General features: G+C 45.5%; 1 protein-coding gene across 2 annotated transcripts in view; it reads right to left on the bottom strand.

Moving 5' to 3' along the window:
- The window catches only part of LOC137327517 (1,4-alpha-glucan-branching enzyme-like), a 426,685-nt gene that overhangs the window by 354,483 nt on the left and 51,029 nt on the right, over positions 1–21,173 (bottom strand). For both annotated transcript variants that reach the window (XM_067993414.1, XM_067993415.1), the window contains exon 2: positions 1,296–1,465. In XM_067993414.1, coding sequence (XP_067849515.1) covers positions 1,296–1,465 — 170 coding nt within the window. The remainder of the gene's footprint in view (positions 1–1,295; positions 1,466–21,173) is intronic.

Below are 21,173 nucleotides of genomic sequence, written 5' to 3'. Positions count from 1 at the left end.
TTGAAACAATTTCTGCCTCAACCACTAACCCTGGCAGTGAATTCCAGAACCTCACAACTCTGTGTGTGAAGAAACTTCTCCTGCTCTTTGTTCTAAATCGCTCACATTTAATCTTGTATCTATGGCCCCTCAACTACAGGAAACACTCTGCTTCTAGATACCCTGTCCCATCCTTTCATCATTTTAAAATCTTCGATCATATCATCCTGTAAACTGTGTTGTTCTAACGAAAAAAGACACAATTTTTTTTTAAGTCTTTCTTTGTATTTCCTCACACCAGGCTGTATCCTAGCGAATCTGTGATGTACCCTCTCTAAAGCCTCAATAACCTTCCCTTAGCCCAGTGCTACACACAGTACTCTAACGGAGGTCTTAAGGTTTTATAAAAGTTAATTATCTCTTGGTTTTTATGTTCTATACCTCGTGATAAAACCTAGAATCCCATTAGCTCCTTTTGTTTTTACAGCCCTATCAACCCGAGAAGCTGCCTTTAATGTTCTGTACCCCCAAATCCCTCTTCCATGGCATCCAGCCTACTTCCATTCAACGTATAATTACAGCTGTGTTTTTAGTTTAACAAAAATAAATCATAGGAACAGGAATAGGCCATTCAGCCCATCGAGCCTGTTCCACCGTTCAATTAGATTGTGGCTGATCTGTACCTCAACTCCATCTACCTGCCTTTGCTCCATATCCAATCATCTCACACTTACTGATAGTGAATTCCATTTGCCACAAACAAAACAAATATATCAACTGTACATGAGAGCAAAAACACTTCTGAACCCAAGAAACAACCCCTCCCCAAAAAATACACAAAGTCTTCCATCAACAAGAATATTATATCGTTCTGATCAAATAATATCAAGTTTCCTTAGAGCAGAGAATATTAAGGGGGAGATTTGATAGAGGTGTTCAAAATCATGAAAGGTTTTGATAGAGTGAATAAGGAGAAGCTGTTTCCAGTGGCAGAAGGGTCGGTAACCAGAGGACACAGATTTAAGGTGATTAGCAAAAGAACGAGGGGTGACACGAGAAAAAAAAATTTACGCTGCGAGTTGTTCTGATCTGGAATGCACTGCCTGAAAGGGCGGTGGAAGCAGATTCAATAATAACTTTCAAAAGGGAATTGGATAAATACTTAAAGGGGAAAAATTTGAAAGGCAATAGGGAAAGAGCAGGGGAGCAGGACTAATTGGAGAGCTCTTTCAAAGAGCCGGCACAGGCACGATGGGCCGAATGGCCTCCTTCCGTGTTGTATCATTCTATGATTTCTACGGATGGTGAATACTCACTGAATTCTCCAACGAGACACACAGATTTTGCCCCTGGGGCCCATTCCTTGCAATAAATTCCACCATCAGCCTGTCGGTTGATGCCAAAAGATTCGAAGCCACGGGAAAACTTGTCAAGACTTCCTTCACTCTCTTCGATGTTTTTTGCCAAATTTGTAAATTTCTTATACCTTTGGGGAGGAAAAAAAGGAAATAAAGTTAAGATTTCTGAGAAACTTACAACAAAGTACAGTAGGTAGAACGATGCAATATAACTAACGGGTGGGGAGGAGTCTTTTTGTAAACCTGGAACATTGCAACTATCAGGTTTGGGCTTTGTGTTATCCCCATGGTCAAATAGCTAACCAACACTCAGGGTTCGGGCTCTCATGAAGAATAGCAAAGTACAGGGGGTTGGGGGTGGGGCGGGGGAGGCAATCGATGCTTGTGGAACTGGAACCAAGGAAGGAGTCAGTCCCTTCATGAAAGGCAGAGGGGAGTAATGAAGCTTGGCAGCAAAAGGGAAAAAGCCCGGAAGATAAAGGCAGGCCTACACAATGAGTTCTAGTCAGGCAGCCCAGAGACTCAGAAGGGGGGATGTATTTATTTGGTAGTGTCAGCCATGGCTCAGTTGGTAGCACTCTTAACTCTGACTTGAAAGGTTGTGGATTCAAGTCCCACTCCAGAGACTTGAGCACATAATCTAGGCTGACACTCAGTGCAGCACTGAGGGGTGTAAAAGATCCCATGGCACTATTTCAAAGAACATTACAACAATGACTAAACTTCAAGAGTACTTAATTGGCTGCAAAGCACTTTGGGATGTCCTGAGGTTGTGAAAGGTGCTGTATAAATGCAAGTCTTTCTTTCTTTCCTTTTCATTTAATGGTACCATCAGCTCTCAAGTACCACAAGGATGTTCCAGTGTCCTGAGCTGGTTGTCAGATTTTTTTTTTAAAATTAAAATTCCACTCCCAATCTGCTCCTTGTGTCTCTCTCTTCCAATCTCTCGAACTTGACCCTATTTTCCCTCCATTTCTTCTCCCTCCAACATTTTCAACCCCTTGGGTCTTTTAACTCATTGACTTGACTTTTCACACATTCTTTCTCAGGACTTCAAAACCTCCTTCACTCTTCCCTTCCTCTTACAATCTACCGGCTTCTAAAACCCAAGTTTGACAACTCCTAACCAAGTTTTTTTCATCATCTGCTCTTTTCCACTGTGTCCTGTATGATGGGCTTGGCCTGGCCCTCCACTTTGTTTTCTTTCACATTAATAAACTGCATTAGTCCACTGTAACGTGGGCAACAAGATGCTCGTGGAAATAAAAGCTTCAGTGAACACTCATACCCATATATTCCACCACATAGTGAACTGGGTCATCATCAAACACACATCCCACCAGGATGGAGAGAGAAGGGATGGAAAAATTGACAATCGCCACCAATACAGGAGCACTCCCAACTATTCTTTCACAATCAGTCAGAAGATAAATGGCCCTGATATCGTTTAAAACAATCCAAGACAAATTAAAACAATTATGTTCAAAGTCTACAAGAGAGACGCCCATTTGTAATCTTGCAGGGTCTCAGGAATAAAATGGAGTATCCTTCATAATTATCGGGCGCACTGCATGGCTGCAGTGTGTTCTATCTACAGGATGCACTGCAGAAACTCGCCAAGGCTTTGTCAACACCCTTGACCTGCACCATCTAGAAGGACAAGGACAATAGGTGCATGGAAACACCATCGCCTCCCAAGTTCCCCTCCAAGTCACACACCATCCTGACGAACATATATTGCCGTTCCTTTATTGTCGCCGGGTCGAAATCCTGGAACTCCCAACTAGTATTGTTAGTATGTACCTTCACCGCACAGACTGCAGCAATTCATGAAGTCCCGCCACTACCTTCTCAAGGGCAACTAGGGATGGCCAATAAATGCCGGCCTCACCAGCGACACCCACATCCCTTAGAATGATTAAGAAAAAAGATCCACAAGTTAAAAATAACTCATTTATGTAGCGTTTTCACATCTTTGAAGTACTTCTGAATTGTGGTCTTGTTATGTGGGCAAATGCAGAAGCCATTTTGTACACAGCAAGGTCCCACAAACCGCAAATGATGTGACCAGTTAATCTGTTTTTGATGATATTGATTGAGAGATAAATATTGGCCGGGATAGTGAGAACTTCCTGCTCTTCTTTGAATAGTAAAAATGGGATCTTTTACATCCACCTAAACAGGGCCTCAGTTTAGCGTTGCATCCAAAACACTGCATCTCTGACTGTACTGCACTGGAGTTATCAGTGTAGATTATGTGCTCAAGTCTCTGGAGTGGGGCTTGAACCCACAACCTTCTGACACACTCACAGGCGAGACTGCTACCATCTGAGCCATGGCTGACACCATTTTACACGTTAAAATTAATTTTCTTTTCATTTTCACAGAATCATAGAATAGTTACAGCATAGAAGGAGGCTTTTCGAGCCCGTGCCGGCTCTCTGCAAGAGCAATCCAGCTAGTCCCACTCCCCCACCCTTTCCCCATAGCCCTGCAAATTTTTTCCCTTCAAGTATTTATCCAATTCCCTTTTAAAAACCACAATTGAATCTGCCTCCACCACCCTTTCAGGCATTGCATTCCAGATCTTAATCACTTTTTTTTATTCGTTCATGGGATGTTGGTGTCGCTGGTAAGGCCAGCATTTATTGCCCATCCCTAATTGACCTTGAGAAGGTGGTGGTCAGCCGCCTTCTTGAACCGCTGCAGTCCATGTGGTGAAGGTTACTTTTTTTTTTAAGCGACATTTTACAACTGAGTGGCTTGCTAGGCTATTTCAGAGGGCAATTAAGAATCAACCACATTGCTGTGGGTCTGGAGTCACACACAGGACAGACCAGGTAAGGACGGCAGGTTTCCTTCCCTAAAAGGACATTAGTGAACCAGATGGGTTTTTACGACAATCCGGTAGTTTCATGGCCACCATTACTGATACTAGTATTTTAATTCCAGATTTTATTTAATTAATTGAATTTAATTAATTGAATTTAAATTCCCCAGCTGCTGTGGCAGGATTTGAACTCATGACTCTGGATTATTAGTCCAGGCCTCTGGATTACTAGTCCAGTAGCATAACCACTATGCTACCGTACCCTTGCTGTGTAAAAAAGTTATTCCTCATGTCACCTTTGGTTCTTTTGCCAATCACCTTAAATCTATGTCCTCTGTTTCTCGACCCTTCGGCCAATGGGAACAGTTTCTCTTTATTTACTCTGTCTAAACCCTTCATGATTTTGTACACTTCTATCAAATCTCCTCTCAACATTCTCTGCTCCAAGGAGAACAACCCCAGCTTCTCCAGTCTATCCATGTAACTGAAGTCCCTCATTTCTGGAACCATTCTAGTAAATCTTTTCTGCACCCTCTCCAAGGCTTTCACATCCTTCCTAAAGTGCGGTGCCCAGAATTGGACACAATACTCCAGTTGTGGCAGAACCAGTGTTTCATAAAAGTTCATCATAACTTCCTTGCTTTTGTACTCTATGCCTCTATATATTATGCCCAGGATCCCATATGCTTTTTTAAACCACTTTCTCAACCTACCCTGCGACCTTCAAAGATTTGTGCAGATATACCCCCAGGTCTCTGTTCCTGCACCCCCTTTAGAATTGTTCCCTTCAGTTTATATTGCCTCTCCTCGTTCCTCCTGCCAAAATGTATCACTTCGCAATTCTCTGCGTTAAATTTCATCTGACACGTGTCCGCTCATTCCACCAGCCTGTCTATGTCCTCCTGAAGTCTATCACTATCCTCCTCAATGTTCACGACACTTCTGAGTTTTGTCTCATCTGCAAATTTGGAAATTGTGCCCTGTACACCTAAATTCAAGTCATCAATATATACATCAAAAAAAGCAGTGGTCCTAATACCCACCCCTGGGGAATACCACTGTATACCTTCCTCCAGTCTGAAAAACAACCGTTCACCACTATTCTCTGCTTCCTATCACTTAGCCAATTTCGTATCCATGCTGCCACTGCCCCTTTTATTCTATGGGCTTCAACTTTGCTGACAGGCCTATTATGCAGCACTTTATCAAATGCCCTTTGGAAGTCCATATACACCACATCAACCGCATTGCCCTCATCTACCCTCTGTTACCTTAGCAAAAAACTAAATCAAGTTAGTTAAACACGATTTGCTTTTAACAAATCCATGCTAGCTTTCTTTAATTAATCCACACTTGTCAAAGTGACCATTAATATTGTCCCGAATTAACATTTCTAAAAGCTGCCTAGAGTTGCTGGGTTTATCCTTACACCTTTTTTTGAACAAGGGTGTAACATTTGCAATTCTCCAGTCCTCTGGCACCACCCTCATGTCTAAGGATGTTTGAAAGATTATGACCAGTACCTCAGCAATTTCCACCCTTACTTCCCTCAGCCCCCCACATTCAAGTCCAAATCATTAATATAGATCACAAAAGGCATGGGACCTAGTACTGAGCCTTGCGGAACACAATGGAAACAGCCTTCCAGTCACAAAGACGCCAGTCAACCCTGACCCTTCGCTTCCTGCCACTGAGCCAATTTTGGATCCAACTTGCCACTTTCCCTTGGATCCCATGGACTTTTACTTTTTTGACCAGTCTGCCATGTGGGACATTGTCAAAAGCCTTGCTAAAATCCATGTACACTACATCAAACACGTTACTCTCATTGACCCTCCTTGTTACCTCCTCAAAAAATTCAATCAAGTTAGTCAGACACAAGCTTCCCTTAACAAATCCATGCTGACTGTCGTTGATTAAATTTAAGGGGATTAGGGGTTACGGGGAGCGGGCAGGAAATTGGACATGAATTTAGATTTGAGGTTAGGATCAGATCAGCCATGATCTTTTTTTTTTTCGTTCACGGGATGTGGGCGTCGCTGGCAAGGCCGGCATTTATTGCCCATCCCTAATTGCCCTCGAGAAGGTGGTGGTGAGCCGCCTTCTTGAACCGCTGCAGTCCGTGTGGTGACGGTTCTCCCACAGTGCTGTTAGGAAGGGAGTTCCAGGATTTTGACCCAACGACAATGAAGGAACGGCGATATATTTCCAAGTCGGGATGGTGTGTGACTTGGAGGGGAACGTGCAGGTGGTGTTGTTCCCATGCGCCTGCTGCCCTTGTCCTTCTAGGTGGTAGAGGTCGCGGGTTTGGGAGGTGCTGTCGAAGAAGCCTTGGCGAGTTGCTGCAGTGCATCCTGTGGATGGTGCACACTGCAGCCACAGTGCACCGGTGGTGAAGGGAGTGAATGTTTAGGGTGGTGGATGGGGTGCCAATCAAGCGGGCTGCTTTATCTTGGATGGTGTCGAGCTTCTTGAGTGTTGTTGGAGCTGCACTCATCCAGGCAAGTGGAGAGTATTCCATCACACTCCTGACTTGTGCCTTGTAGATGGTGGAAAGGCTTTGGGGAGTCAGGAGGTGAGTCACTCGCCGCAGAATACCCAGCCTCTGACCTGCTCTCGTAGCCACAGTATTTATATGGCTGGTCCAGTTAAGTTTCTGGTCAATGGTGACCCCCAGGATGTTGATAGTGGGGGATTCGGCGATGGTAATGCCGTTGAATGTCAAGGGGAGGTGGTTAGACTCTCTCTTGTTGGAGATTGTCATTGCCTGGCAATTATCTGGCGCGAATGTTACTTGCCACTTATCAGCCCAAGCCTGGATGTTGTCCAGGTCTTGCTGCATGCAGGCTCGGACTGCTTCATTATCTGAGGGGTTGCGAATGGAACTGAACACTGTGCAGTCATCAGCGAACATCCCCATTTCTGACCTTATGATGGAGGCAAGGTCATTGATGAAGCAGCTGAAGATGGTTGGGCCTAGGACACTGCCCTGAGGAACTCCTGCAGCAATGCCCTGGGGCTGAGATGATTGGCCTCCAACAACCACTACCATCTTCCTTTGTGCTAGGTATGACTCCAGCCACTGGAGAGTTTTCCCCCTGATTCCCATTGACTTCAATTTTACGAGGGCTCCTTGGTGCCACACTCGGTCAAATGCTGCCTTGATGTCAAGGGCAGTCACTCTCACCTCACCTCTGGAATTCAGCTCTTTTGTCCATGTTTGGACCAAGGCTGTAATGAGGTCTGGAGCCGAGTGGTCCTGGCGGAACCCAAACTGAGCATCGGTGAGCAGGTTATTGGTGAGTAAGTGCCGCTTGATAGCACTGTCGATGACACCTTCCATCACTTTGCTGATGATTGAGAGTAGACTGATGGGGCGGTAATTGGCCGGATTGGATTTGTCCTGCTTTTTGTGGACAGGACATACCTGGGCAATTTTCCACATTGTCGGGTGGATGCCAGTGTTGTAGCTGTACTGGAACAGCTTGGCTAGAGGCGCAGCTAGTTCTGGAGCACAAGTCTTCAGCACTACAGCTGGGATGTTGTCGGGGCCCATAGCCTTTGCTGTATCCAGTGCACTCAGCCGTTTCTTGATATCACGTGGAGTGAATCGAATTGGCCGAAGACTGGCTTCCGTGATGGTGGGGATATCGGGAGGAGGCTGAGATGGATTATCCACTCGGCACTTCTGGCTGAAGATGGTTGCAAACGCTTCAGCCTTGTCTTTTGCACTCACGTGCTGGACTCCGCCATCATTGAGAATGGGGATGTTTGCAGAGCCTCCTCCTCCCGTTAGTTGTTTAATTGTCCACCACCATTCACGACTGGATGTGGCAGGACTGCAGAGCTTTGATCTGATCCGTTGGTTGTGGAATCGCTTAGCTCTGTCTATAGCATGTTGCTTCTGTTGTTTAGCACGCATGTAGTCCTGAGTTGTAGCTTCACCAGGTTGGCACCTCATTTTTAGGTACGCCTGGTGCTGCTCCTGGCATGCTCTTCTACACTCCTCATTGAACCAGGGTTGATCCCCTGGCTTGTTGGTAATGGTAGAGTGAGGAATATGCCGGGCCATGAGGTTACAGATTGTGCTGGAATACAATTCTGCTGCTGCTGATGGCCCACAGCGCCTCATGGATGCCCAGTTTTGAGCTGCTAGATCTGTTCTGAATCTATCCCATTTAGCACGGCGGAGCAGGCTCGAGGGGCCGATTGGCCTACTCCTGCTCCTATTTCTTATGTTCTTATGTTCTTATTAACCCGTGCCTTTCTAAATGACGATTTATGCTGTCCCTCAGAATTGATTCCAATAATTTGCCCACCACCGAGGTTAGACAGACTGGCCTATAATTATTCGGTCTATCTCTTTCTCCCTTTTTAAACAATGGTACAACATTAGCAGTCCTCCAATCCTCCAGCACCACGCCCGTCGCCAGGGAGAATCAGAAAATGATGGTCAGAGCCTCTGCTATTTCCTCCCTTGCTTCTCTTAACAGCCTGGGATACATTTCATCCGGGCCTGGCCATTTATCTACTTTCAAAGATGCCAATCCCCTTAATACTTCCTCTCTTGCTATGTTTATCCCATCCGATATTTCACACTCCTCCTTCTCAACTACAATCTCTGCATCGTCCCCCTCTTTTGTGAAGACAGATGCAAAATATTCATTAAGAACCATACCCACATCTTCCACCTCCACACATTGGTTTCCTTTTTGGTCTCTAACAGGCCATACTCTTTCCTTAGTTATCCTCTTGCTCTTTACGTATTTATAAAACATTTTTGGATTTTCCTTAATTTTACCTGCCAGTATTTTTTCATGCCCTCTCTTTGCTTTCCTAATTTCCTTTTTAATTTCACCCCTGCACTTTCTATACTCCTCTAGGCTTTCTGTAGTATTGAGCTCTCAGTGTCTGACATATGCTTCCCTTTTTTGTCTCATCTTACCCTGTATACTCCGTGTCATACTCCCTTATGATGTTATGATCACTGTTCCCTAAATGTTCCCCCACTGACACTTGCTCCACTTGACCCACCTCATTCCTCAGAACCAGATCCAGCAATGCCTCCTTCCTCGTTGGGCCAGAAACATATTGATCAAGGAAGTTCTCCTGAACACACTTCAGAAATTCTTCCCCCTCTCTGCCCATTACACAATTACTATCCCAATTACTAATCCACAATTACTATTAGGATAATTGAAGTCCCCCATTATCACTACTCTATAGTTCTTGCACCTCTCTATAATTTCCCTGCAAATTTGTTCCTCGCTATCCTTCGCACTAGTTGGTGGCCTATAGGACACACCCAGTACACCTCTATTGTGTCTTAACTTTAACTTTTCACCAAAACAACCGAAGACTGAAGGTGCACTTCTACACCAGTCAGGTCTATGAGTCTTGTGTTTGTGTTGGGGTATTGCACTCTGCTGTCTAGCTAGAACACTCGCTCATCAACAACTAACAGAATGATACTGGGGCTAAAAGGGTTAAATTATGAGGACAGGTTGCATAAACCTGGCTTGTATTCCCTTGAGTAGTGAAGATTGAGGGGTAATCTGATCGAGGTGTTTAAAATGTTAAAAGGATTCGATAGTGTCGATAGAGAAATTATTTCCTCTGGTGGGGGAATCAAGAACAAGGGCGAAAAATCCTCAAATTAGAGCTAAGCCATTCAGAAGCGAAATCAGGAAGCACTTCTTCACACCAAGGGTAGCAGAAATTTGCAACTCTCTTCCCCCAAAAGGCTGTGGATGCTGGGGTCAATTGGAGCTTTCACGACTGAGATTGACAGATTTTTGTTGGGTGAGGTTATTAAGGCAGTATAGAGCAAAGGCGGGTAAATGGAGTTGAGGTCATAATCTAATTGAATGGCGGAGGAGGTTTGAGGGGTTGAATGGCCTTACCCCCGTCCCTGTGTTCCTAAATCATTTATCCGAGACAGGACAGTTTGCTTCATCTCCCTCCATCCTCCCCCCTCCAAAGTCTCCAACAAAGCTATCGCCATCAAGGGATTTAGTCTCCAGTGGTGAAACCACAGTACAGGACTGACAAAACTCACTGCAAAAGAGGCAGCTAACTTCAAGTGACAGCCACCAATGATGCTTAAACTCAGGACTCACGCTGCTGTAAAGCAACTGTTCTAACACACGCTGTTCTTCTTTTAATTTTTTTTGACAGATATTGTTGCTTGGAGTGTTCCAGATTCAATCTTGTCTCTCAGGACTCCATCCATCCTCCCCAACCCTTGGCACGTAGCACACTGTGTGCTGCTATTGGTTGCAACCACTCTCCGGTACAATGTGCTCTCCATCAGCAAAAAAATTAATCAGAATCGAAACAAGATTGATGGCAGCGGTGACAAAATAATGACTGAACGCTGGGACAGCGACTCACGGCAGGGAATGCAATGCTAACTTATGAAACTAAAATGAACCCACTTGCACTCTGATAGTCAGCTACTGCAGTATTAAACGCTAGCCCTGCCATCTCCCAAAGTAAAGAGTCATTTTCTTGCAATCCTCCTTGCAAGTATCAGCTGGGGCTCAGTGGGTAGCACTCTCGCCCCGATTCAGAAGGTCATGGGTTCAAGTCCCACTCCAGAGACTTGAGCACAAAATCTAGGCTGACACTCCCAGTGCAGTACTGAGGGAGTGCTGCACTGTTGGAAATGCTCTCTTTCAGATAAGACGTTAAACCGAGGTCCCGTCTGCCTTCTAAAAGATCCCATGGCACTATTTTGAAGAGCAGGGGAGTTCTCCCACTTATCCCTCAACCAACATCACTAAAAACAGATTATCTGGTCATTATCATATTGCTGTTTGTGGGATCTTGCTGTGCACAAATTTGCTGCCGCGTTTCCTACATTACAACAGGGACTACACTTCAAAAGTACTTCATTGGCTGTGAAGCGCTTTAGGACATCCTGAGGTTGTAAATGGAACGTAGGAGGATAGGAACAGGAGTAGACCATTTAACCCCTCGAGCCTGTTCTGCCATTCAATGAGATCATGGCTGATCTGTGACCTAACTCCATATACCCGCATTAGCCATTGGCAAGGCTTTCTTTTAATTAAGAGAACTTTGACACATTCTGCAGTTTCAAACTTCTGATGCGTAGAATTTCTCCGCCGTTCTGTGGCTGCTGTGCAGTTTTATTCTTGTACACACCGTTTGTGCAAGTATAAATGTTATCTCCTTACAATCAAAGCTGGTAGTATAAATTGTGTGTAATTTTAAAACAGTATGGAAGTGTTTCAGCTCCTCTATTAGGGTGAAACAAGTATAAAAACAGTGTCCAGGCTTCAAACTGGCATTGCCCCATAGTAGTTTTTTTTGAGAAAGTTAGCTGAAATGTCAAAGCCACTAATATTGGGCACATTATCATGGTAGAAAACAACTGGTATTTATATAGCACCTTTAACAAGCATAATCAGACACAGGTGGGCCTCCCATACTCACGATCTCCACCACGCAGAAGGTCAAGGGCAGCAGGTGCATGGGAGCACCATCACCTCCAAGTTCCCTTCCGAGTCACACACCATCCCGACTTAGGAACAGGAGTAGGCCATTCAGCCCCTCGTGCCTGCTCCGCCATTTGATAAGATCATGGCTGATCTGTGATCTAACTCCATATACCTGCCTTTGGCCCATATCGACTTGGACATATAACAGCCATTCCTTCATTATCTCTGGTGCAAAATCCTGGAGCTCCCCACCTAAGAGCACTGTGGGAGCACCTTCACCACACAGGCTGCAGCGGTTCAAGGCGGCGGCTCACCACCACCTTCTCAAGGAGCAACAAGTGCCAGCCTTGCCCTTATACCCAGAATGAGTTTTTAAAAATCAGACACAAGTGCACCATTTCTCTGTGCTACCAAAGCACAGGATCATTTCAAGGGAAGTAGAGATCTCGGAGGGTTGTGGGGCTGGAGGAGGTTACAGATATAGGGAGGGGCGAGGCCATAGAGAGATTTGTACACGAGGATAAGAATCTTAAATTTGTGGTGTTGCTGGACTGGGGGGCCAATGTAGGTCAGCGAGGGCAGGGGTGATGGGTGAATGGAAACGGTAATGGTTAGAGTGCGGGCAGCAGAGATTTGGATCAGTTTTGGGTCCAGGAACTACCCGAGAGTGATGCTAAGGGCAATATACTGGTGTGTAAAAAGAAAGATGGTGGCAGCTGCTCCATCTCTGGTTAATATAAAAATCAGCAGCCTGCTAACCTCAGAAAAAGCAGGATGTTAATTTTATTCAACGAGGATTGTGCATTGTATATGATTTGATAGTGGGGAGCTGCTTCATGTCATACTATAAAATAACAGATGAAAATACTTTGTAGCAATATTAATGCAGCAGTAGCACGGCTTGCAGCTGAAAAAATCTTTACAGTACTTAAGCAATAATGAAAAAGCTGGAGTACGGCTATAATTGAAAAGAGCCAGCTTCAAGGACAAGCCCATTACTGATCAATCTTTAAGGGTGCTTACTTTAAACGCCAGATTTTTTTTTAAATGCTATTTAAATTCAAATAAAGATCCACTCTAATACTGTCCTTGGAGCCCAAGCAGCAAAAGCACATTAGAGCAAGATGGCATGGATTTTAAAAGGTTGAACAAGTGACACAAATGCAATGGGTTGTGGTAATGTATGGACCAGAATTACACACAGCAGCGCTGTTAATGCGCTATTTAGATCATTGGAACCAATACATTAGACCAGAAAATGGAAATCACATTCAACAACTTGGATTTATATAGCACTTCAAAGTAGTAAACATCACAGGTGCCTCACAGAGGGGAAGCAGGTTCCAAGCAGTAATGGGGGTGTTAGGAGAAATGACCAAAAGCATCATTAAAACCAACAGCTTTTTAAAGGTAGGGAGAAGCAAGAGAGGAGTTCGAGAGAGTGGCACTGAGATGATTTGCCCTCTTTCCACAATGTCACACTATTTCCACAAGCAGACCTCATCCCTCCATCATCTGGAAGATGTACTTTTTTTTGTGATAATCTGCCCTTGGAGTGTTTGTGTGACTATGACTGTACTTTTTGTTTTGGTCAGCCGGTTGTCCCAACACCGTCTTTAGGAGTCTCTAAACCAAGCGACTCATAATCCCACAAAATCAGAGTTTCTGTTTGTGAAAATTCCGACCCCCATGGAGATACACTCCCATTTAATGAAGTCCAAAGAGCTTAGCCTCAGTTCGGCAAAGAGGAGACTTAGGAACCCCAACTGTGCATTGGGCAACTGCTGGAGTTTAACTGGAAACAGACGACTTCCTTGCTTTTGTACTCCATAATTTAAAAAAAAAGGAAAAGTTATGCTGAATCTTTACTAACACTGGTTAGGCCTCAGCTGGAGTATTGTGTTCAATTCTGGGCACCACACTTTAGGAAGGAAGTCAAGGCCTTATAGAGGGTGCAGAAGAGATTTAGTAGAACGGTACCAGGATGAGGGACTTCAGTTATGTGGAGAGACTGGAGAAGCTGGGATTGTTCTCCTTCAAGCAGGAAAGGTCAAAGGGAGATTTAATAGTGTTCAAAATCATGAAGGGTTTTGATAGAGTAAATAAGGAGAAACTGTTTCCAGTGGCAGAAGGGTCGGTTACCAGAGGACACAGATTTAAGGTGATTGGCAAAAGAGCCAGAGGCAACATGAGGAAATATTTTTTTAAGCAGCGTGTTGTAATGATCTGGAATGCGCTGCCTGAAAAGGTAGCGGAAGCAGATTCAATAGTAACTTTCAAAGGGGAATTTGATAAATACTTGAAGGGAAAAAATTTACAGGGCTATGGGGAAAGGGACTAATTGGATAATTCTTTCAAAGTGCCGGCGCAGGCACAATGGGACGAATGGCCTCCTCCTGTGCTATACCTACTATATGATATGATACCAGTACATCACACTGGTAAGCTTCCCTTTGCTTGTGCTTCCAGGAGTGCCCTACCCATTAGAGTGATCACTTGGAGGGTTATCTGAAGAAAATGGAAGAATTCCCAGTCCCCAATGACAAGTCCATGTCTCCAGGTTCTAGTGAGCCAGACTGGTCAATCAACCATGGTCTGGTGTATGGGCACCTTCCCAGTTCAGCTATTGGATTACCAAGTCAGCCACGGAAAATTGGCTACTTTCTGAACTTCGACCACTTACCTTCAAATCCCAGAGGATGGTCACTAGATCATTAGACAACTGACCAGCGAGGGTTTAAGCCCTCTCTTGTGGACAGTAGATACCAGGAGCTGCTCGCAACCGGCAAGGTGAGCAGCACAACTCATCGTAGAACTCGTGAGTGCATTGCCCTAATCCTCCTGACCACAGCTTTGGACACAAGCCATACCACAGTCACACCAAGGTTGGAGACGCTGGGCTTCAGCAGTATCTGCTTACATCTCTGCCACACAATCACGGCAGACACCGAATCCTGGATATGAAAAGTTCTCACACGCAGCCATCAGGCAACTCCAACCAGCCATCATCCCAAGTCTCAAGAGTGCCCTCATCAGCACAATGAACACCTGCCTCAGCACGGTGAAAGATCTTCCATATGGCAGCTTCGGACAAGCCAACCACCTTGATTTCTAGCTATCCAGTGCCATGTATGAAGCTTACTAGTCCCCCAACAGATTAATCCAGCGTCACATTGTGAGGGGCCATGGCGAGAAAAAGTGCCTGCAATGAGGCTGTCTCGCATGCTGGGCAGTTGCAGGTCAGAGCTCTCACTTCCTGCAATCATTTCATAGAATGAGAGGCTATTCGGCCCATCGTGCCTGTGTCGGCTCTTCGAAAGAGCTATCCAATTAGTCCCGCTCCCCTGTTCTTTCCCATAGCCCTGTAAATTTCTTCCCTTCAAGTATTTAACCAATTCCCTTTTGAAAGTTACGAATGAACCTGCTTCCACCGCCCTTTCAGGCAGCGCATTACATATCATTACAACTCGCCACTTAAAAAAAATTCTCATCTCCCCTCTGGCTCCTCTGCCAATCACCTTAAATCTGTGTCCTCTGGTTACCGACCCTTCTGCCACTGGAAACAGTTTCTCCTTATTTACTAGGGATTGTGGATGCTTTGGTAATAATTTTCCAAAATTCTCTGGACTCAGCAAAGGTCCCGGCAGATTGGAAATCTGCTAATGTAACACCCTTATTTAAAAAGGGAAGTAGGCAGAAGGCTGGAAATTATAGACCAGTTAGCCTAACATCTGTGGTGGGTAAAATTTTGGAGTCTATTATTAAGGAGACAGTAGCGGAACATTTGGATAAACATAATTTAATAGGACAAAGTCAGCATGGCTTTATGAAGGGGAAGTCATGTCTGACAAATTTGCTTGAGTTCTTTGAGGACATAACGTACAGGGTGGATAAAGGGGAACCAGTGGACGTAGTGTATTTAGACTTCCAGAAGGCATTCGACAAGGTGCCACATAAAAGATTATTGCTCAAGATAAAGAATCACTGGATTGGGGGCAATATTCTGGCATGGGTGGAGGATTGGTTATCTAACAGGAAGCAGAGAGTTGGGATAAATGGCTCATTCTCGGACTGGCAACCAGTAGCCAGTGGTGTTCCGCAGGGGTCGGTGCTGGGTCCCCAACTCTTTACAATCTATATTAACGATTTGGAGGAGGGGACTGAGTGTAACATATCAAAGTTTGCAGATGATACAAAGATGGGAGGGAAAGTAGAGAGTGAGGAGGACATAAAAAACCTACAAGGGGATATAGACAGGCTGGGTGAGTGGGCGGAGATTTGGCAGATGCAATACAATATTGGAAAATGTGAGGTTATGCACTTTGGCAGGATAAAATCAGAGAGCAAGTTATTATCTTAATGTCGAGAAACTGGGAAGTACTGCAGTACAAAGGGATCTGGGGGTCCTAGTGCAAGAAAATCAAAAAGTTGGTATGCAGGTGCAGCAGGTGATCAAGAAGGCCAACGGAATGTTGGCTTTTATTGCTCGGGGGATAGAATATAAAAACAGGGAGGTATTGCTGCAGTTATATAAGGTATTGGTGAGACCGCACCTGGAATACTGCATACAGTTTTGGTGTCCACACTTAAGAAAAGACATACTTGCTCTCGAGGCATTACAAAGAAGGTTCACTCGGTTAATCCCGGGGATGAGTGGGTGGACATATGAGGAGAGGTTGAGTAGATTGGGACTCTATTCATTGGAGTTCAGAAGAATGAGAGGCGATCTCATTGAAACATATAAGATTGTGAAGGGGCTTGATCGGGTGGATGCGGTAAGGATGTTCCCAAGGATGGGTGAAACTAGAACTAGGGGGCATAATCTTAGAATAAGGGGCTGCTCTTTCAAAACTGAGATGAGGAGAAACTTCTTCACTCAGAGGGTAGTAGGTCTGTGGAATTTTCTGCCCCAGGAAGCTGTGGAAGCTACATCATTAAATAAATTTAAAACAGAAATAGACAGTTTCCTAGAAGTAAAGGGAATTAGGGGTTACGGGGAGCGGGCAGGAAATTGGACATGAATTTAGATTTGAGGTTAGGATCAGATCAGCCATGATCTTATTGAATGGCGGAGCAGGCTCGAGGGGCCGATTGGCCTAGTCCTGCTCCTTTTTCTTATGTTATGTACTCTATCAAAACCCCTCATGATTTTGAACACCGCTATTAAATCCCCCCTTAACCTTCTTTGCTCTAATGTCCTTCAGAGATGTGGAGATGCCGGTGATGGACTGGGGTTAACAATTGTAAACAAGCTTGTGGGATTAAAAATAAAATCGTTGGACTATAACTTGGTGTTGTAAAATTGTTTACAGTCCTTCAGAGAAGTGAAGCTACCACTCCTTCCCGCTCCCACACTGCAGGCTTGGCTCTTAATGTACTTGATGTGGCTTAGAAACGTATTTAGGGAATCTCAGGGCAACTAAGAGCGATAAATGTTCCCACATCCCGAGTATCCATAAATTTAAAAATAAATCTGAAGCGCATAAAGGAAAGAACTTGAGTTTATATATAATGCCTTTCACGCCCTCAAGACACCCCATATCACTTTACAGTCAATTAAATACCTTTTTTTTTTGTAAGTGTTGTAATGTAGCAAAACGCAACAGCCAATTTTGAGCACAGCAAGGTCCCACAAACCAATGAGATACATGACAGATAATCTGGTTTCTCTTTCGTGATGTTGGTTGAGGGATAAATATTGACCAGGACACCGGGAAGAACTCCCCTGCTCTTCTTCAAATAGTGCCAGGAGATCTTATGTCCACCCAAGGGGTCAGATAGGGCTTTGGTTTAACATCTCATCCGAAAGATGGCACCTCCAACAGTGCAGCACTCTCTCAGTACTGTACTGGAATGTCAGCCTAAATTTTATGCTCAAGTCTCTGGAGTTTTTTTTTTATTCGTTCACGGGATGTGGGCGTCGCTGGCAAGGCCGGCATTTATTGCCCATCCCTAATTGCCCTCGAGAAGGTGGTGGTGAGCCGCCTTCTTGAACCGCTGCAGTCCGTGTGGAGCTTGTACCTCTGACCATTTGACTCAGAGGCGAGTGTGCTACTAACTGAACCAAGGCTGACATAATTAGCACAAGGTTGGTAAATACAAATGGCATAAACATAAAACAAATTAAACAAATGGGTTAATTAATCTTTGTAAAAATTTCTCAGAAATTAGCCTTTCCCCTTGGAAAATCAAATCCCTGTTTACTATTAAAAGTGGATTTTATATGTTTCATTTTTCCATGCCACTTTCAGTATTAGTAAGTTGCTCGTCTTTGAAGTTTAACAAGGTTAGCATCATATCACGGAGGCCTCCACTTCACCATTTATCAGAACTCAGAAGTTTACTGCCAAATTCGCAGCTTTTAACCTTTTAATTCTTTTGATGTGAAGGTTTTCAAATCAGCTCAATAAGATTACATCTGAAAAGACAATCAGTAACGGTCATACAAATTGTAACTGCGTGCCAGGTTTCATAAGCGTCAGCCGTGGCTCAGTGGTAGCACTCTCACCTGAGTCAGATGGTTGTGGATTCAAGCACCATGCCAGAGACTTGAGCACATAATCTCGGCTGACTCTCCCAATGCAGTACTGAGGGAGTGTTGCACTGTCGAGGTGCCATCTTTTGGATGAGACGTTAAACCGAGGCCCCGCCTGCCCTCTCAGGTGGATGTAAAAGATCCCGTGGACTATAACTTGGTGTTGTAAAATTGTTTACAATTGTCAACCCCAGTCCATCACCGGCATCTCCACATCATGGCTATTTTGAAGAACAGCAGGGGAGTTCTCCCCACTGGCCAACAGTGACCACACTTCAAAAAGTACTTCATTGTCCTGAGGTCATGAAAGGCGCTATATAAATGCAAGTCTTTCTTTTGTTCATGATCTGATGAGAAGGAAAACACATGTGCCTCAGAGGTGCAAACATCCTTTCATTTATGTCTAGAGAGATTCACTTAAATTAACAAGATTCCAGACAAATTGAATTCACAAATGAGAAAAGAACCAGTATGTTTTTCGAAATAGAGAAAATTGCAGCTTTTCGGATTAATGAGGCCCGTAGCAGTTTAGATAAGCCATCCGGGATCAAATGAACTTGCGTGATTTTTTAATTAAACTTGAGGAACAAAAAAAAAGGACGCACTATCCAGGACTGAAATGCCAGTAAAAACAATGCACAGTATCAAGGGAGTACTGAAGCGGAGTGTTTTGTCTGATAACGTTCCTGTAAAGCACCTTGGGATGTTTTACTGTTTTAAAGACGCTACGTAAATGCACGTTTTTGTTGTTAGTGTGTCGTTGCTCTGCACCACATTGCAAAAGATACAGTCTTGGTCACACGATTCTTCAATGTCTGCCAGGAAGGAAAAAGATAAAGTCACAAACCTCAACTGCACTCCTTGGCCCCGATGTTACCAGGGAGGCGGGATGGCAGCGGGGAGGACGACTGGGCGCAAGGGTAACCCGCCCAGTAAAATCAGTGCGTTCCCCACGCGATCGCGGGTAAATTGAAGCCACTTACGGTGGCGTCCGGGTTTCCCGTCGTTAACCTGCACAGTGGGCAACATTCTGCCGCCTTAAACAGGCAGGCAGATACTCTGGCAGTGGTCTTGCGAGGCTTCGCACATGTCCTCCAAACTGTCGTACAGCAGAGTGGTAGGAGTTGTGTGGGCCTGGCCCAGGGGAGGGAAGATGGCAAAAGGGGACATGGAAGTGGGGACGCCACTCAAAGCGCTCCCATATCTCACCCGTTGCGCCCCTCTCAACCAGTACCCGCAATGCTGCCTCCTCTCCAGGTGGCCAAGTCTGCCCCTGCACAGGTGCAGGTGGAGCAGTCTGGAGGGGCCATCACAGGCACCGAAACCCAGAGGGTGTAGGCCCAAAGCATCTAATCGGTCAGGGCGTGAACACTGCCACTATCTCTGCTGCAGCCACAGGAGAGGCACCACGTAGGAGTAGTCGTAAGCATAAGGCGAAGGTTTTGTGAGCACAAAGGGAATGCACTAGGGTGTTTGATGATTTGTCATGTTTTTTATTTATATTTGATTTTTGTTAATAGCACATTAAATATTATTGTCACCACTGCTGCCACGTCTTGGTCATTTTTGACTGGCTTGTGTAATAAGGTCCTTTCATGAAGTTCACCATGAACTCCCACACTTGATGCCACCCATTGGGTCACTCTACAGTGGGTATATATGTAATTGCACGACTATTTTGTGCAGGGGGCAAGGGGGGGGGTGGGTGGAGGGGGGATTAGCTGGTGTAGCCGCTGCTCTGTCCAGGTGGTGAGGACTGGACTCTTCACACGGTCTGATGTTAGGAGAACCGTTCACATATCAGTGACTCCCAGGCCTCACGAGCAGCCAGGTGAACCACTGTTCTGCCCATGGGTTGCTCCTCCTCAATATGGGTGGCAGATTTGGATGGGGCCTCTTCCAGTGGCATCCCTCTCTGATGTGCCATGTTGTGCAGGGCAGAACAGACAACTATAATGCATCCCACTCTGTCTGGTGTGTATTGAAGCGCTCCCCCAGAATGATCAAGACACCTGAAGCACATCTTGAGCAGCCCTATAGCATGCTCAATAGTAGACCTGGTAGCGATGTGGCTTTCATTATATCGACGCTGTTGCTCAGTGGTGGAGTTCCTCAGAGGTGTCATGAGCCACACGTGCAGGGGATATCCCTTGTCCCCTAGGAGCCAGCCCTTGCGGGTGTTCGGTGCGTGGAAGAGGGGCAGGATGTTGAACTCCCGGAGGATGAAGGAATCATGGCAGCTGCCAGGGAATCTGGCACACGCGTGAAGGAATCTCTTGCGGTGGTCACAGATGAGCTGAGTGTTCATGGAGTGATAGTCCTTCCTGTTGACGAACAGTCCTGGCTCGTGTGGAGGTGCTCGGATTGCTATATGGGTGCATCGATTACACCCTGCACCCGTGGGAAGCCAACCACAGCGTGGAATCCCACTGCCCTCTCCGTCTGGCTGAGGTCATCCATGGGGAAGTTGACATAGTGCGAGGCCCTGTAAAACAAGCCGTCGGTGACCTGCCTTATGCACTTGTGTGCCGATGACTGAGAGACCCCGGCAATGTCCCCAGTGGCACCCTGGAAGGATTCGGAGGCGAAGAAGTTGAGGGCAGTGGTGACTTTGACAGTGACAGGTAAGAAGCTGCTGCTCGGGTCAGCCGGGAGTAGCTCGGCACGAAGGAGGCTGCAGATGTCCGCGACTACCTGGCGACTGACTCTGAGCCTCCTTATGCACTGCTCCTCAGGGAGGTCCAGGAAGCTGAGCCTCGGTCTGTAGACCCTGTGGCGAGGGTAGTGCCACCTGCGGCGTTGTTCTCTCTGTTGTTGCCCTCCGTGCTGTTGTGCAGGTGCCTGTGGCGCAGCACTGTGGTGTAGAGCTCCACGTGGCGGAGGTGGACGGCATGCCTGGCAACGTTGCTTGTCCTCGGATGAAGTGATGAATGCAGCTATGGCGCCCCCATCCTGACGGTGAGAGTTTGAGGGAGTCCGCAAAGTAGGTAAATGTGTTTGCACAGCAG

The sequence above is a fragment of the Heptranchias perlo genome, chromosome 11 (genome assembly GCF_035084215.1).
Source record: "Heptranchias perlo isolate sHepPer1 chromosome 11, sHepPer1.hap1, whole genome shotgun sequence".
NCBI classification, from domain to species: Eukaryota; Metazoa; Chordata; class Chondrichthyes; order Hexanchiformes; family Hexanchidae; genus Heptranchias; species Heptranchias perlo.
Note: the sequence above shows the minus strand (reverse complement) of the source record. Positions and strands in the feature narration are given on the sequence as shown.